Below are 18218 nucleotides of genomic sequence, written 5' to 3' on the forward strand. Positions count from 1 at the left end.
ATGCACAGGATATAAAACAGCTGCAGGTTATGTTTGTGTTGACAGAGTAATAGACTGATCAATGTGCTGTTTCTGTGTTTTTTTTAAGCTTACTTGCTGGGGTCCGCTCCTTTAAAGAAGGCGTTGACCGTCTCTGTGAACGCAGCGGCTACGGGGAGAGTGTCCTGAGCCCCCATGGTGAGAGGACTGGGCCCTCTGGAGCAGCCTGGAGGGGGTCAGACATACACACAGACACAAACACACATTAAAAGAGCCGGAATATTGTATGACACACAGTCATCAAAGTCCATGACTTAACTGAGATCAATTTTGACTTTTTAACTTTCCTCTCTGCTTGTTCAAGGTTAAAGTAGCTTCAGTCCATTAAAGGCTTTATATGTGATTTTTCACACTTAAATATAATAGAAATCAAGTATATCCTCTGAAAATAACTCTGTGAGTCATGACTGTCTACAATGGGTGTAACACCCGAGTCCCACTGTCTGTGATGTTTTCAGAGTTTTCAGAGTCCTATCTTCACTTTGTTTACATCGCCCGGACGGCCGGGTGACTCCTCCCCTCATGTATAAAAGTTGTTTAATTGAGGGACTAGAGAAAAGAAGAATAACATACTGTACTCACTGCTTAACTGTGTTTCTAGATCACGCTCATTTCAGGTAAATTTACATGCAGTGTGAAGATACGAGCATAATAAAGATCGCTAGCATTAGCATGCTAACACAACAATGCAGCGCAAGTTGTTTTGGTTTCATGCTGGTGCTCAAGGGCGACATCTGCTGGATCAAAAAATCACATATAAAGCCTTTAATAAAACACACAACAGTCGAAAGATTAAGAATAAGTACTTCATCAAACTCCCAAACCAGGACACTACACTCTTCCTAACCAAAAGTGTGTGGATGGAATGAGGAAAAAAAACACATGGTGCGCAAGCAAACTATTGTAAAGAACAGAAACTTTACAACAGTTTGAAATGAGAACAGATGTTTGTGTTAGTAAGGCGGCATGAACAACACAGCATGTTACATGTGTAGAGGAAACCCATTTCTCTCTGCTCTTGACTGTGAAAACTCAAAATCAGTTCTTCAAAAGGAACACATTTCTATTTAGCATGCTACACACTGACAATTTATGTTTCATTGAGTATGCACTGAGTTAGAAAAGAAAGGAAAGAGGCAGACAAAGAGAGAGAGAGAGAGAGAGAGATGTGCATGCTTGTTGCTGCTGAAGCTGAATCATTCTGACAAGATCAAAGATCGGACAGCTCAAAAGATCAGAACCAAGACCCAAACGGGCAAAAGTGACGGCAGAGAGATTAGCAAAGTACACGAAGAATGATGATTCTTCAGGGAGTGAATGAATGAGGCAGTCAGTCAGCGCCTTAAGAGATGAGAATGAACAATGTCAGGAGGATGACAAAACTGCTTAGCTGATAGCACTGAAAAGGGGGGCGGAGCCAGGAGTTAGCATGGCGTAGGGGGTAGGAATGATGAAGGGGTGCTATGGAGTAAGAGAAGGAAAAAAGGAAGGAAGGAAGGAAAGAAGGGGCAGGGGCAAGGGTGGGGGGCAAAGCTTGCACATTTAGGCCTCAAGAAGAGTGTGTGTGCGTGACGCTACCCTGGTGCAGAGCAAACTTACCTTCAAAGGTTAAATAAAACTTCCCTCTGTCAAACCATACAAGGGATGGCTGGTCATTCTCTGTGTGGGGTCGAGGGATTGAGGAGGAAGGGGGAGGGGTCAGGAGAGAGGACGAGGAGGTTTGAGAGAGGGAGAGGGCAGTGGGTGAGGAGGGGTGAGAGAGGGGGGGGGAGGGGGGAGAGAAGGACAGTAGCGTGAGTCTCACATGGCAGGTCTATCACTTCACAGTGAGGTGAAACGTGGAGGTGGAGGTGGAGGTCGGAGGGGACGAATGGGGGACAAAACCACGGCAAGCCGAGAAAAGAACAACGAGGGTGTGGAGAGGATGTTTCTTTTTTTTGAGGGTGCTTGCGTGCGTGAGGAATTGGCAGGGGGGTGAGGTGGAGCGAGGGGCCAGATGTTTGCTTCTGGACTTTGGCGGTGATTCAACTTGATATGCGAGATGTGTTTTACAGAATTGAAAAAGCGAGTTGAGGCTGTAGGGTCTGAGGACGCACTACCAGGAGAGCAGTCATGTCACTGGGTTTATCTTTTTATGTGCTTGTATTCTCCTAAAGGCCCCTCTCTTCTTATAATGAAACAGATGGTCACAGCCTGTCATACATAACAACAACACCCTGCAGGGTGCAGCCATGGGACTGAGACCAGAGAGCAGGGAGATGGAGGGACTGTGGTGCACAGAAAGATGCTCTATGTCTCATCCTCTAAACAACGCAGACTTGAAGGACAACATGAAGACACCACGCACTGAAAATTGAGCGTTCTGACACCAGTAAACTGGAACTTTTTATAAACACAAGTTGATAAAATTCACTCTCTTATAGGATAAACACCTTGCTAACAAAATAATACACAATTACTTTGTGCTCCCTGACCTTACCAGTCAAAGATTTCTAAAGTACTCATTGGGTGTGAGCGATGCTTTTAGGTAAATCAGAGGGTCTAAAGGGGGGAGAGTTACGGTAAGAGTTTCTTACTTGACTTTTTTCATCTAAACACAAATCTGGTTTCTACGACGGAGGGCCATGTTACATTTTTATGAGATTAAACTCGTAAATTTAAGAGAATAAAGTCGTAAATTTATGAGTTCGAGACCAGCCAGCATGCGCAAAATGATGAAAGTAGAACTCTAGTTCTAGTCTCAGTATTTTCCTCTGCAGACAACTTCCTCCAAGTCAGTGTGGTTCTTTATTTATTCTTGTAAATTTAAGAAAAAAAACGTAAATTAACGTGGCCCTAATCCTCTAATGGCCCTAATAGGTTTCAAAGATTTGAATTCTATTTTTTTTTGTTTCTAAAAAGTAGATGATAGATTTAGCATCATTGAAAATAAAAAAACATTTGGGAAGGTAAAACTTGCTCTGAGTTTTCAGGCAGAAAAGGTCTGCTTGTAAAACTGAAAAAGGTCAGCTTGTCTCAGGACATTACAGGCTGCTATTCTAACTACTGTACGCCCTCAAACGTCCTGGACTTCAGAGGATCCAGCCCCCTGAACTAAGGTGCATCAGAAGTTTAGTAAAGAAAGAGTAACAGTGACTGTGTTTACATACGGCACTGTCTTCTAAATTGCGCGTATTTCATGTGACAAAATGCAGATTTATGCATCTGTGGTTCAGGTTTTTGTCACAGAAAGTCTTCTGGCAGAAACAAGGGTTAACTTGTTCTACTCATCAGGTTTGTTTTGATGGGAGCTCCCAGGAGTGACAAAGTGTTGGTGCGTTGCTGTGGACCTGATGGAGCATTGGGTGATGGAATGATAAGAGCAGCTCAGGGCTTCATAAAGAGAACAAAAGGGGGCAGGTGTTCACTTGGGGGGGAGGGGCGGGGTTTAGAGGTGTATTTGTGTGAGAGAGTGTGTGAGTTGACAGGTGTGAAAGGTGGGCGTCAAGGGGGTTGAGTGTGGGAGTAGACCGAGGCTGGGCTGAACTTGAGGTTGTCTTGCGGACACTCGAGCGGCACAGAGCAGAGAGCATGAATACCAAACAGCTGCTGCCTGTCTAATTCAGCTTCACTCTCATGCCAGACTTCAAACGACTCTGTAAGCAGCATCTCTAATCTGACAATATGTATGTGTGTGTGTGTGTGTGTGTGTGAGTGAGAGAGAGAGAGAGAAAAAGACGGACAATATGGATGTCAAGGGCCAACAGATGAGGAGCTCTTCAGGCGAACACACTGCACGTGAACACACTCTTGTGGTGCAGACTGAGAGTAAAGGTATCTGGGAGAGGCTGCACTGCACTCTGCACACGCACACACATGTATTATGTGTGTCACCAAGAGTAGAAACAAGGAGGTTGCCATGGTGACATGGCTGGAAAGCCACTGGTACACAGTCATAAAACAGAGAGAAAAGGTCCCACAAGCAGGGGTAATGGGCGAAATGGCAAATGACAGTCAAACGTTTGTTGTTGTATCTAATGTGAAAAACGATGCAGCTTTTTTTGAATGACCACAGCTTTCTTTCCTTTTTTGGCAGATTTTTCTGTGTTTGGCGAGGGAACGAGAGAGTGACATGTGCAGATGGGACAGAGAGAGATAGATAAAGAGAGAGGGAGAGGCTATAATATCTATTAAATGGCTGGGAAATGTGTGGGCAGGTATGAGTTGGCAAGAGCGAAATGATGACGGAAAAAAATGACGATTTCACTGAAAAATGCTGCCACGTTTCAAAAGAAAAAGAAATGATCCTGTGGTATTTTCCCTACATCTGTGAGCGAAACCTGAAGTTACCTAATCATAAGTAGGTATTGGGAAAATGTCTCCTCAAAAAACAAATCTCAAATCAAAGATGGAAGCCTAAAAAAACAGGCGTTCTGAAACTGAAATGTAGAGAAAAAAGAAACGAGTGTCTCACTGTCCCAATACCTCCATGTTTTGACTGATAACATTTGAGGAAGCACACAAACACTCAGCGATGGCCTTTACCCTTCTACGTCAAGTGCATTCTGGGTAAAGAGCATCAAACAGATGGGAAACCATCACAAGAACATTCCCGACAAACTCTTTTCCTCTCTCTCTCTCTAAGGGGATCGTTACTCTACCTGCAAATGAATCAAAGTGTCTCCCAAAGGTGGGCAGTTTGTCTACATAAGCATCGTCTTCTGACAAAGGCAAAGAAAAAAAAAAAGAAGACACAAACAAACCAGTAAAATAAAAAAACAAGAAAGCAAATCAAACAAAGGGAATTGAAATGATAAAAACACAGTCATGCACTCAAAAGCTTAACTTAAAAAAACGTCAACAGAATCAAAGTGGTAAATTAACAGGAAGTAGAAAAGGTAGTTTCCAACCCACTATTACTGTCTGGTCCATGTGCTAATGGATTCCTAACTACCGATACTACAGAGACCTCAGTAAAATAATGATATTATCTATGGAAGAATCTGAATCTAGGGAGGATCTTTCCTTTGCCATATGTTTAAACTCTGATATTCTGTTTTTATGTAACTATTTCTGCCTCCAGAGTGCGCTTTAAAAGATAATCTCCTATGACTCAGCCATGTTTTCAGTCTACTGAGATTTGTTGTGATCCACTCACAACTGTGCACTGCAAATTGTTTTTTTTCCCGCACTGACTCTAAAGTTAGAATCAGGAGTGTAAACTGTTGTGCCATTAATGTATTAAAAGGATGGCTTGTAGAGAACGTTTGCTCTTCAAAACTCAAATTAACAACCCTGCCTCACATTCTCACTTCCCACTCACTACACGGTTATGTGTTTGAGGGTGTAAATTATGAGTGTTTCTGTCTGCGCCTGTCTGAACCAGACAATATTTATGAAATGTTTGCTGTATCAAAACGACCCTTAGGAGCAATTTTCTCCCATTTCATGAAATGATATCAAGGTACTAATTACTGCAGCAACACTTGTTCCAATCGGTCTCGAGATAGTAGGAAGCTAACATGCAAGCGTTTATTGATGCATGATTTGACACTTGAATTACTGATATTCATCTTTTAGTGAACCATCATGGCCAGGATACCTTTACAGAGGAAACAAACAAAAAGGACAATTAAAAATAAATAATAAACAAATACAAAACTGAATGACACAGACTGTGAGTAAAAAGAAGGAGAGGGCCGGTGCATAAAATCAACAATAAACTTTTAATTTGACACATAAATAGTTAAATTCCTCGATCGTCCCAACCCTTTGTGGCTGCACAGCTCAGTGACTGTTGAGGGAGCACACACCTGACACGGACACGGAGAGCTCTTTGCCCACGGTCGGGGTGGTCGCGGCACTCATGGAATTGGTGGAGGAGATGGAGGAGGTGCTCTCGGCTCGCGCCAACGGAGCGATGGGAGGGGGGCTGGCAGAGTGAACTGGAGGACTGAATGGACGATTCTTGAAAGACAGAAAGACAAATTAAATATCTCGTCTTGATTCAATCCGACAAGCCGAGGCGAAATGCAGGGGAGCAGTGACCGAACCCCCCCAGTTATTATTTAATCAGAGCTTGATGCAGCTGTGACACAGTTTGATGTTAACACTACCGTCATAATAAAGAAGTGAACATTTCTTATGATACAAGACTTACTGCATCTCCTACAGTGGGTTTCCCTGGAGGCAGTTTGGGCCGTGAAGGTGGGCGAGGTGGAGGAGGTGGTGGGGTTTGGTTTACAGAAGAGGGAGTGGAAGGTCTGATAGGAGAAGATGAACCTGTGTGGAAGAAACATGCAGTGTTACTTCTTCTGTTCGATCTTTGATGGTCTAGATTGTGGAAAAGGCTACAGCACTTCTAAATCAGAAAAACAGCACTGGAGAGAATACACAGCAGACTGTATATTATCAGCAGTGCAATACAAAATTGTGTCATCAGCATAAAGATTAATTTTAATTTTAAACAGAACAGGACCTAGGACAGAACCTTGTGGAACACCATTTGAAATTTAAAACACATAAAAGTAGATGCAGGGTGACCACTGTAGAGACCATGGCAGCAATTGTTACTGAAGAACACTTAAGTGACTTCTGAGGAAAGACATGATGTAGAAAAAAGGACGATGTGGAAGTGGCGGACTAAGCAACAGGGCGCTATAGGACGCTATAATGACAATATTTGCCTTCATATCAATGCTACGGGTAGTTCGAAGGAACAAAATAAGAACAAAAGTGTTTCTGTCTGTGCCTGTCTGAACCAGACAATATTTATGAAATGTTTGCTGTATCAAAACGACCCTTAGGAGCAATTTTCTCTGATTTCAAATCAAATTATATCAAGGTACTAATTACTGCAGCAACACTTGTTCCAATCTGTTTCAAGATAGTAGGAAGCTAACATGCAAGCGTTTAATGATGCATGTTTTGACACTGAATTACTCATATTCATCATTTAGTGATTCATTACGCGCACAGAGATCATAGCGATCTCTTGCAGACAGTCTATGCACTGTACATTGATCACATGATATAAATATCCATCAGACTTCCTGGACATCATTTATTGGATAATATCCTATGAGGAAAAAAATACTAGGGGGCTGGCAGGAGAAACTCCGAGGTGAAAAATGTGTCTGTTTGCATTCACACATACAGCTCCTAATACAAATGTCAGGAGTTTTCTGCAAATGTGACAGCTCTAATAGATGTTGTTGATAATACTGGTGACTACTCCACAGGTATAGTTCAATTCTCTTAAGTGTGATAATCAATAACCATCCACTGAATGAGGTTGTTGTTTTCTGGACCTGATTCAGAAAGTGACTTCCAACAGTCCATACTTTTTTAAGAGCCTGTGTCCACCTAGTGTTTTTTTTCTGAACGCCAGCGTCTTTTATTCAAATGCTTGCCATGAGGAGAGAGAGTTTGCAGCAGAAAGTGGCCACCCAGAGAAAAAGCACAGCGTCCAGTGTCTTTGTTCCATGCGCTCCGCCTTTTTTGTTTTGCCACTCGAGCTGAAAATCTTTCAACTTTTTAGAAAAGCGCTGTTTGACATCATTGGCACTCTAGGTGGACGCAGGGTCTAACACAGCCTTTTTTTAAACCAAGTTCCAGTGACAACTCTCTACTCACCACTTTTTGTGCCCCCAGCTCCAGCTGTGGGACCGGGTGACGACACCACCGCCCGGTATGTTGGGGGAGGAGGTGGTGGAGGTGTACACCGGCTACCCTGGTTAGCATCGACAGGTGAGGTGAGACTTTCACCTCCGTCCTCTTTGGATTTGGTGGCGTCTGTGTTCTTGGCCTGCTCCTCCTGAGGCTGGGCAAGCGGTGTCGGGAGGGGGCGTGTCGCAGGTTCCTCGACGGGAGGCGTCACTGCTGGAGGCGTCACTGCTGGAGGCGTCACTGCTGGAGGCGTTCTTGCTTTGGGAGCTGGGGCTGGTGGGACGCTGGAAGGGGACTCAAGAGAAGGGGGAGAGGAGGCCGGAGGTGAGGCGAGATCCTTTGGTGGTGCAGGGGGTGGAGAAGTGGCAAATATGGGTGGATTTTTGTCCTCAGGTGTGGGAGGACCTGAGCGGATGGGAGGTGCAACAGGCTCCTCTCTTGGAGGTGGGGAGATTGGTAGCGGGGGAAGTGGTTCTTCTTTTGGAGGAGGGGAGGTAGGAAGAGGCGGTGCGGGGTCATCTGGAGGAGTTGATGACGCAGGTAAAGGCGGGGCAGGAGATTCAGGTGGAGGCGGGGAGGCTGGCAGCGGCGGCGCTGGTTCCTCTGGTAGAGGTGGCTGAGCGGCAGATTCTTCACTGAAGCAGACCCATGACTCGGCCGTGTCTTCACCAGCAGAGGGCGCCTGCTCAGGCCCAAAGATGTTGTCTAGGTCAGCTATCGAAGGCTTCCTGGCAGAACTCTCTGCTTCTGTTGACACTTCTGTAACACACAGACAACAGACCAATCAGAGGCTGTGTTTGCATTGAAGCAGAACAATATTTACAAAGAGAGATAAAAACATAACAGAGAAAGTTAGATCCAGAATTGGATGATAAATAATGAAGCTGCAAAGATCAAATATAAAAGTGATAATGTGACAGAACGGGGGGGGGGGGGGGGCAGAAAAGATTAGAATACGTCTTACCAGCATCATCTGGAGAGGTTGGGCTGGTGGACGGTGGGGATGTTGGGACATTCTTAGGTGGAAGAGGAGGAGGAGCTGCAATAAAATAATAAAATTAATGGTGCAATAATAATTGATTAGGCAGTGTTAGTTTAAATTTATTGTTAATGTATGATGTTGAGAATGTATGGTGGGCTGCAAACAACAGGGGGGAAAGAATGATGAGCCTATAAGAAACAATCATTTGCAACAAAAGACAAAAAGATGATGGTAGTTATCCAACCTGGCAATCACAAACACATCGATGTGAGGAGAGGCGATCATCCCACAAATCATCATTTATGCACCACCATGCCGAATGTAGGGAGAAAGCAGCAAAGGGAGCAGGGGATGGTGCAGTATGGGAAGGCTCATACTTAACTCTCCCATAAGATTCACCACAACCAACACTTAATCATTAGGATGTGAGATGGCTGATGAGACATGAAACGGGTTACAGTCTGCTGCTTTAAGCATACTTTGATTGAGTCAGTTTGCAGGTCGTTTTGTTAGTTGGATGATGAGGGGGGGGTTCATGAGGGGGGTTCATGAGGTGGGCTGATGGGTCTGTGCAGTCATTCGAGGGAGGAGGAGAGGAAGTGCAGCACAAATGGCAGGGAATTCCGAAAACTTACTTCCTGTGGGGAAGGATCTTGACAAAGAGGATTCTGGCTCTGACAGAGAAGCCCCCCACGCATCGGACTCAGACACAACCACTACGTTCAGGAGGGGACAAAACAAGCCTAGTCAGGGGCATTAAAACCAAAAAAACACGGAAGGATTACCGATTCTTTGGGGGCTCAAAAAAAGGCAACAGGTGAAAGAGGAGAAACAACACAGGTCCTTATGTCAATAAAATCATTCATTAGAGAAAACTGTGGCAGACCGCGGTGGGTTTTTAAACTGCCAACAAAATCTGAGTTTAGCTTTAATGACAGAGGACAACGTGCAGCAGAAAATGCAGACATTTGAAGCAGTGCCTACAACCCTGATTTGTGGTAAAGATAAACTTTATTGATCCCCCATGGGGGACATTTTTTTGTCACAAAAGCTCTAGAAACAGGAAGATAATTATCAAAAATGACAAGAAGTTAAAAATCAAACTGGTAGAGCTGAATCTATTAATAAATATGTTGTCAAATCTTTTATTTATCCACATCTATTTTGACTGTCAAACGATTTGTATGAGTAAAACAAAGAATGAACAAACTAAATAGAAACTGAGGTCCAAAAGCTGAAATCTGCTCGGATCCATCGGTGAACATTTCTTTAAAATATCAGTTGAAGTTTTATAAAGTTGCATTGCAATTTCTTAATTTGAAACAGTAGCTAGACATTCCTGATTAACATCTCTGTTAATGTAGCTGCATAGAAGCTAGTTCAAAACATCTTACCACACGACAAACCAACCAGACATTGAAACCCATGTTGTAAGGAAAAGACAACATGTCAACACATGAGAAGTTTAGTGAAAGAGACTTCTTTAAACTGTTTACTCTGAGTTTGCCATCTAACAGTCTGTTATATTTCTGCTGGCTACGAAAGCAAAAATGTTGCAAGAGAGCAGTATGAAAATAATTAATAAAAATAAATGTTTGCATTGATGCTTTTAGCTTTGCTCTTTTTGAAATGTGATGTATTTTATGTATCAAAGACAACATTGTCCAGTTCATTTTTTTTTTATCTGAAAGGAATATGATCAATTGTATACAGCCATTTGTTAATCTTTTGGTACATTTAGCAACAACAGTATGATACAACCGTCCTGCAAAATTACATCAAAAGGTTGTATGTGTCAATCACTTTTATAAAAGACAGATAGTAGTTCAATATATCACCACTCATTAGGATTCAATTCAAAAGCACCAAAAGCTACGTCCTCCTGAATTAACATGAACCAATATCTGGAAAACGCTGCTCTTGCTCCTCAAGAATTTGCAGCTAAGAGTAGAATTGCATGAACCATGATGACAACCTTAATCCACACCACTGGTCCCTGTCATGTGGAGATGACTCCAAAATGAGGAAGAAAGTAAAAATGTGTCTGCGTCAAAATCAGCTCTGACTTGTTTGTCTGAATGAATGAATCTATAAAGGAGGATTTGTGTCAAGTTGACATTAGTTATGCCCGACATGGCAACTGCATAACCGCTATGAGCTCCTCCACAGCCTGTAGCGGTAAATCCTGCTGGATTGAACGAGAGTGGCTGACAGAAGAATCTGCGTATTAACAAGCTGCGCTGTGTACATGAACACAACCTCCCAGTGTCAATCTCAACTTTGACCTTTTGCAAAGACAAAAAGAGTGACTCCATCACTGCTCCGTGAGCCTGAGGGAGGAGCAAATGATGTCAGAGAAAAAAGGTGAGAGGGAGGGGGAGAGAAAAGAGAGAGAGGGTATCTGCTTTGACAGCCAAGATGGTTTGAGTTACAAACACACAGAGGGGAGGCTTACCTTCAGTTTTTGGTTCTCCAAAGGATGTGTCCAGAGGAGGCCCAAATAAGGCTGTGGTGTCTTCAGAGACCGGGGGTGTTGGTTGACTTCTGGAACAGACAAAATGATGATATGAAAGAAGAAGCTGTGTAACAATGCTACAGATCGTCATTTAAGGAAACCGCACTTGATGGACGGATCGAGATACCAACCCTTTATTCAATCTATGCAGATAGATAGATAGAATCTTTATTATCATTGTATACAAGGACACAACGAAACTTTGTTAGCAGCAATCCTATACTGCAGCGTTTACAAAAACAGTTCACCTATATAAAAATCTATTTGTGGTTATATGAAGACAAGTATGTTTGTGGAAAGTGGCAAGAGCAATTGCTGTTCAGTGAATGAATAATAATAATAATAATAATAATAATAAATAAATAAATAGACAGTTGTGTAGTGAAAGAGTATATACAGTTGTTATTGTGCAGTGACTGGATGAGTAAATAAACAGTTTTAGTGCAATGAATGAATAAATAAATAGACAGTTAAAGTTAAAGTAAATAAATAAATAAACAATTAAAAATTATAAATTATACAATTACAAGATGAACTTATGGCAGTTTTATTATTTAGCATATGGCTAACAAATACAGTTTTTTAAGTACATTTATTTAAAGGCTTTAAGCTGTTATGTTTGTCAATGTCTGTTTGTCTTATTTTACTTGTATAATTATTGTTTGAATCAGGTTTTGGTCTTGTTGATTTTAAATTTTGGGCACTAAAATGAAATCTGCCACAGTCTCTGGTTAAAAGTAATACCATTTTTACACCATTTCACGAGTACATTTATAGGCATTACTATAATGAATGCATCAGCAGAGTACATAACAAAAGCATTCCCCTCTATTAGCTGGAACACTGCATCAAACTCTACTGGAAAATAGAGAACAGGCTCCTTTCAGACACCCACAAGTATAAACAACATACGCCTAATAGAATAAGGGTTAAGCAGTGACACATACAGTATCACACGCTGTACAACATTTTATATGGCAGAGGATGGCCGACTCTGATTCATACCTGGGGGGTTGTGGTGCTGGAGCTGGTGCTGGGGACGGGGCCACAGTGGGTAAAGTTGGAACGAGACGCCTCGGTCTGGCGATTTCCTCACCTGGAACCAGAATTAAATCTCGTTAACCTCGTGAGGCTCTGAATCCAATTCTGTAATTTCCCCTCATTAAAAGTGCACCTGGCCTACTCGGAAACAAAACAGATACTTACTGGATGTGTTCCTTTTTAAACCCTGTAAGATGGAGAAAAAGAAAAGAAAGAGGAAATATAAAATATTTAAGAGTCACATGAATAATGCTGCAACAATTCTAAGAGTGTTTATTGTTCTACAAAATCAGCATCCAACACAGACAGCTCCATGTTCTGTTGTTGAAGATGGGCACAACATTTAAAGTGTCAATGCAGCACAGAGAGGTCTAAATAATAAAAGCTCTGTTGTTTGAAGATAAATGAAATGGTTAAGACGACAGTACAATCGAGCTTCAGTTTAACGTTGACTCAGTCTGACGGGACCTGAGGAACTAACCGACCATCCACTGGTTACAAAGGGTTAGGTCGTACTGGTACACAATGCGGTAATGGAATGATTGTAATGAAGTTTAAAGATGTGATCAATCTTTTATTTATGTTCGCCTTTCTTTCGACTTCAAGCAGAAGAGGCACGAGTGGAAATGAGCGGAGATATTGTGGAAACTTAAAAGGCTCACTGGCTGAACATAATCCAGGAACACTTGGTGCACAGTCATCTTCCACTAGGCCATCCCAAAGGGGAAATAATTCACTTTGCACTTTAAGATACATTTCTTATTAGATAAACATATAACTGTACACTGTGCATTTAAAGGTCCTGGGGATTTGTTTGTTTGCCTGGATCCCCATTAGCTGTACCTGAGAGCTCAGCTGTTCTTCCTCGGGGTCCACGGGGGATAAAAGGTTGGACAGGGTATGATAAATTAAAACAACACTGGTCTCTAAGATTTTGCTGTAGAAGATTTTATGCCTTACTTTGCTTCTTATATTATAGAATATCTTGTTCTTCACATCAAACTGCATTATTCAATATTTATCATGTTACAGTGTTACACTGCTGGTTACATAACTCAATGTTATTAATTATATGATTTCACTTTGGATCATACATCGTCCCTTCAACTTGTCATTTACTTAAACCATCCTATATTGTTCACTTTATTCTAATTTTTTAAAATGGTATTGTGTTTATGTTTATGCTTTTTTTTTGTATTTGTAGTACTGCAACAACAACACCTGAATTCCCCCTTTCAGGATCAATAAAGGATGATCTTATCTCATCTTATCTCTTCAACCGATTTATTAAAACCTGCACATTTACTGAAACGAGACACAGACATCTGTAACAACAGTAGCCCCTCAGCAGACACTGTTTATCACTAGAGCAGTGAAACTACCTGCAAAAGGGGAAACAGAAGCCCCACACTCAATAACAAGAACGTTGTTAGTACCACATAAGAAAATGTCAACCTGGTGAGCTGCTGCTGCTGCTGCCAGCAGAAGGACAAATTGGAAAGCTTTCAAAACATGCTTTTGAAGTCTTAAAGAGACAACCCCCCTGGTACCCGAGACGGTGTGAGGCTGATGAAGTTAGAGTGCGAGAAGAACGTTAAAAGAGAGATGAGTTTTTGATGTTTGAGAAGCAGAGGCATAAGAATATTTCCTGTGTGAAGCCCTGATTGTGGTGTGTGTGCGTGAATTCACCATGAGAGGAACACGAGGAGCCAAGTACGGCTGAGGGCAGATATGGAGAGAGGAGGAGGGAGGAAGAAGAAGAGGGGGAGACAGAAAGCAGATGAGAGGAGAAGACTAGACGATGGGGGGAGTGACTGAAGTAAGACATCAAAGGGTCCGGCTGTCAAAAGTGCAAATTTTCTCTCACTACAGAGACCGAGCATGCAGCTATTCAAGATGGAAAACAAGTATACACGACGCACACTTGTGATCCTTAGAATCTGTAAAAAAAAAAAATACAGATGTATACTTATTTATATATTTTAAATGAATGTCAAATCAAATCAGCCAACAGTTTTGACCCATCACCTCAGCCACTGAACCCACCTACCTACTTCCTGTCTAATTCGATCAACTCTGAGGAGCAAAAGGGTAACAAGAGGCATGTGACATTTTTTTTACGGCAGACCCCAGGGTGACGGAAGAAAAAGGGACACTTACCGGGCTACGTCTCTGTGACCAGCAAAAAGGAAGAGAGAAGAGATACCTGGTCAGAGAGTGACAAATCAGTAAAGCAGACATCATGTGCATCAAGGGGGAGAAGGTTGTTTTGGCCTTGCTGGTTAGATTTGGAAAAGGAGGGATGAAAACATGTCCGACTTTCTCGAAAAGTGAAAAGAAAGCTTCTGCAGCCCTGTGACGTTTTAAGGGATCTTGAGCAAAAATGCAAATGGCTTATAATGCAAGAGGGAGAAAGCTGAGGACATACACAGAATGATCATAAATCTGTGTCTTGCATTCATGATGAAGAACATTTAAACAACAATTAAATGTTTTAAAAAAAAGAGAATATCAGCGTGAACCTGATGTAATAATGAAACAATTGTCTTATGGAGCCCCCGTTTTTGTCCTGTGACTCTTATCTTGGAATGTCTCTAACCCTTTCCCTGAGTTTTTAATCATTTATAAAGTATTTATTGCCGTCTAAACCTTTTACTTTTCACTTTCACTTCCCCCTTCCTGCGTCCCATCTGGCCACACGGTCTCTTTAATTTCTGTCTCCATCTGCCTGCGTCACTTCCACCTCGCATCATCCCTCTCTCCCTCTCTCTCTCTCTCTCTCCCTCACATTTGTGCTTGTTCCAGTTGTGCAGTGAGCCATGGGTGATTAAAGTGATGTAACAAAAGGGGGCGGGACATGTTGGGCGGAAAGGATTCATCTCATTGGGTAAATCGGGGCAGGGCACGGACGACACTCTTGGGTCGTAACCAATCACCTGCCTCCTGCGGTCCGTCAACAGGAAAGACAACAGGAAGAGTTCAGAGTGGCACACTGTGACCTTTCAGCCTCGGTGAGGGATTACCGACGACCATTCACACACAAACCAGTCGAGTAAAGACAAGCTGATATCAAGAAATATTTAAATCAGTAAAAAGGAAAACACAACAGTTTGTTTCATATTCCATTTCTGTAACTCCTCTGTATCTTTTTGTCTTTTGTCATAGTAATGGAGACAGGTCATATCTAAACAGAGAATCAGTCGGGTTGTAAAGAAACTGACTTTCCCACAGGGGGGCTCTTATCACAAATCATAGAATACAAACAAAATCCTCAGAAGAGGGATATCTTGCTTCTGTTGTCACGCTGAGAGAGAAAAAAGACGTGGGGGGGATAAATAGCGTTTTAACTTCATCCCTGACCTTTTTCTCACTGACGATGCTGCTTGTATAGTCTCGTTATTTGGACCGAGAGCCGGAATCTCAAGACTCCAGAACCAATTAAAATCAGATTTAAGATGTCTTAGTCAGTGGAATCAACGGAAAAAGTCGCAGCTCTCGTGCTTCCAAGTATTGAGGAAAATATGTGCCAATAAAAAAATGCTGAACAGACACACATGCACACAATCTGCACCACCGTGAAGTCACACAACACTGGACATTTACCCGAGAAATGTTGCCGAAAAATAAAACCTACAGTCATCACACACCAGCTTTATATCAGTTTCATATGTCCAGCAACACACAGAGCCCATTTGAAAAGAAAAAACACACACATATATAAAGCAAAGCAGTAGGTTTAAAGAGAGGTGAAAGTGTTAACACTCAAGAACACAAAAACAAGGCAGCAAGCAGAACAAAGGCTTACCGGACTCCTCTACAGAGGTTAGCAGCATAACAGACAGCAAGAGAAGAGAGAGAGAGAGAGAAGAGGAGAAGGAACAGACCAGAAGGGAAAGTTAGTAATGCAAAGCCAAGCACCTGTGTTCAGGCTGTAATTTACATCAACAGCAATCATTAAAACTGTCAGCACCGGTGTAGTGAAATGGCTCTTCACTATCCGCCTACACATTATCCACTCCCCGCTCTGACGTGATGTGAAGCGTCAATTCATGGAAAAAGGTTTCATGTGATATAAGCCGTAAACCTGAAAGTTGTCACTCTCACGAGCAGGAGCTCTTAGGAATCATTCATGAAGTGTGTGAAAAATAGAAGCGGAGAAATTAAGATCAGGCGGTCTGTTTAACACAACTCTGAGTATCTACTGCAGGGATTCACAACACTTGGTATTTCTTTCAGGTTTTTTTCACAGCCAGAGTTTGAGCTTGTTAACACACATCTATCTGTGTGGTGTCTTGCTGCTGTGATGATGTCATTTCATGCAAAGGATTAATAAAGTACCGATCTATGTATCTATCTTTGTTAATGTAACATCACATTCACATGAAGAAAAGCTATTTGAAGTAAACAATATGAAAATATCGTCTCTTATTTATGAGTCTGGGGGATCACATTGATATTCAGATGTCTTTAGGCTGCTGCAATCCTCTCATGTTTAAGTCTCTGGAGAGTTTTACTGGATTAGCTAAAAAAAAAAAAAAAAGGAAAACCTATAAAAGAAAAGGGAAGTTGCCTTTTTTGCGCCTCTTTCTCTTTTTATGTAGCCATTTTAATGTCAGTCCATCGCCACGGTAACCCTGAGTTGCCATGGACTGGGAGTGACTGTGTGACTAATGAAGTGTATGTGTCAGGGAAAGTTTACCCGGGCAAAACGTGGTGCTGCTAGTTTGAACTGGTAGAGGTGATCGGTGGCAGCATCGCAGCTAGAGGCCCGTCGTTTCAAACGCTCGAAACAAGTCAACATTTAAGTTAGTTAAGTTAAGTCGAGTGCTTTGGAATGAATTTCTGTGCAGGTTGTGGAAACGTATTTCACACAAATTGTACATGCATTAGAAAAATAAAAAACAGGGTCATAACTGTGATGATTCAAAGTCAGGTCTGTCGTCAAATAAACATTTGAACTAATATTCTCATTTGAAGATTAACCTCCATGTCCATCACTTTACCAGGCTGATAGTTACACAGTATTTATTGTGTCCAACCAACAGGTCAAAACATGAACAGTGATTACAATAGCAGTGACAGAAATGTTTTAAAAGAAGCAAATAGTCAAAGATTAAAAAAAAAATGCCTTTGTTTTCTGGTCAATAAATGAGTATGTCAATAATCCAAACTCTTGTCATGATCAATACACGCACACTTATTTATGTAAATACTGTAACTGACATCTTAATTGACCCATCTGTCACATAACTGCATTTTACTTATCATGATACTTCAGCATCTTTTCCACTGTTGTTTCATGTTTAGTCATGTAAATATTAGTCTTTTCTTATTCTGTTTATTGTTGCTATTTAATGTTGTACCTGTACATAAGAGAGCACAGTTCACCCAAGTTAAATTCCTTGTGTGTGTGTGTGTGAGCATACCTGGACAATAAATCTGATTCTTGTTGATTAATTAAAGTGTTCATTGACGAATCACTTCAGCATGTTGTTTGAATAAAAATCCTCAAAATGAAAAAAATAAAATAAGAAACAGAACCTTCTGAGCGTGTGCACAGAGACATTACCTGCATGGAAAGACCTTCCCCACCTGATCAAGTTAACAGAGCCAGCAGGCTGGGTTCAATTATTGAGTCCACAAGCTCAAATGACCACAAGCAATCTCCCCGTACAGCAGACCGACTCAAAGGTTCAATGTGCCCACTTTCCTATCTGAATTATTCAAGATGGACACCCAAGCTAACTGTCCTCCCAGAAGAGCAGAGGGATTGTGGGTAGAGAGGCTCGGGAGGCCAAAGCCTGTTGTGGAGTGTCACTCACTGCTTATTACAGGTTGACCTATGGGGGCGGGAGGGGACTTGGGCGAGAGCTTCACATCCTGCTGTTTGGGAGGCGCTTTGACACATAGTTGCTACCGTGGTGAGACACTGAGGTCACTAACAGCTGTGGACAAGTATCACAAATTAACTATTTGGAATTCAAACTACGATGA

At 41.9% G+C, this 18218-nt stretch overlaps 1 protein-coding gene across 10 annotated transcripts in view; it reads right to left on the bottom strand.

Annotated features, from left to right (window-relative positions):
• sgip1a (SH3GL interacting endocytic adaptor 1a) overlaps positions 1-18218 on the bottom strand; it is a 63615-nt gene that overhangs the window by 9364 nt on the left and 36033 nt on the right. For 3 of the 10 annotated variants that reach the window (XM_061034580.1, XM_061034579.1, XM_061034582.1), the window contains 12 exons: positions 14385-14396; positions 12390-12411; positions 12189-12279; positions 11124-11212; positions 9304-9384; positions 8651-8725; positions 7654-8445; positions 6179-6300; positions 5832-5985; positions 4680-4739; positions 1639-1698; positions 94-205 (listed from right to left, as the gene is read on the bottom strand). In XM_061034580.1, coding sequence (XP_060890563.1) covers positions 94-205; positions 1639-1698; positions 4680-4739; positions 5832-5985; positions 6179-6300; positions 7654-8445; positions 8651-8725; positions 9304-9384; positions 11124-11212; positions 12189-12279; positions 12390-12411; positions 14385-14396 — 1670 coding nt within the window. The remainder of the gene's footprint in view (positions 1-93; positions 206-1638; positions 1699-4679; positions 4740-5831; positions 5986-6178; positions 6301-7653; positions 8446-8650; positions 8726-9303; positions 9385-11123; positions 11213-12188; positions 12280-12389; positions 12412-14384; positions 14397-18218) is intronic. The other 7 variants (XM_061034587.1, XM_061034589.1, XM_061034581.1 and 4 more) reach the window with 6 other exon arrangements.

The sequence above is a fragment of the Labrus mixtus genome, chromosome 3 (genome assembly GCF_963584025.1).
Source record: "Labrus mixtus chromosome 3, fLabMix1.1, whole genome shotgun sequence".
NCBI classification, from domain to species: Eukaryota; Metazoa; Chordata; class Actinopteri; order Labriformes; family Labridae; genus Labrus; species Labrus mixtus.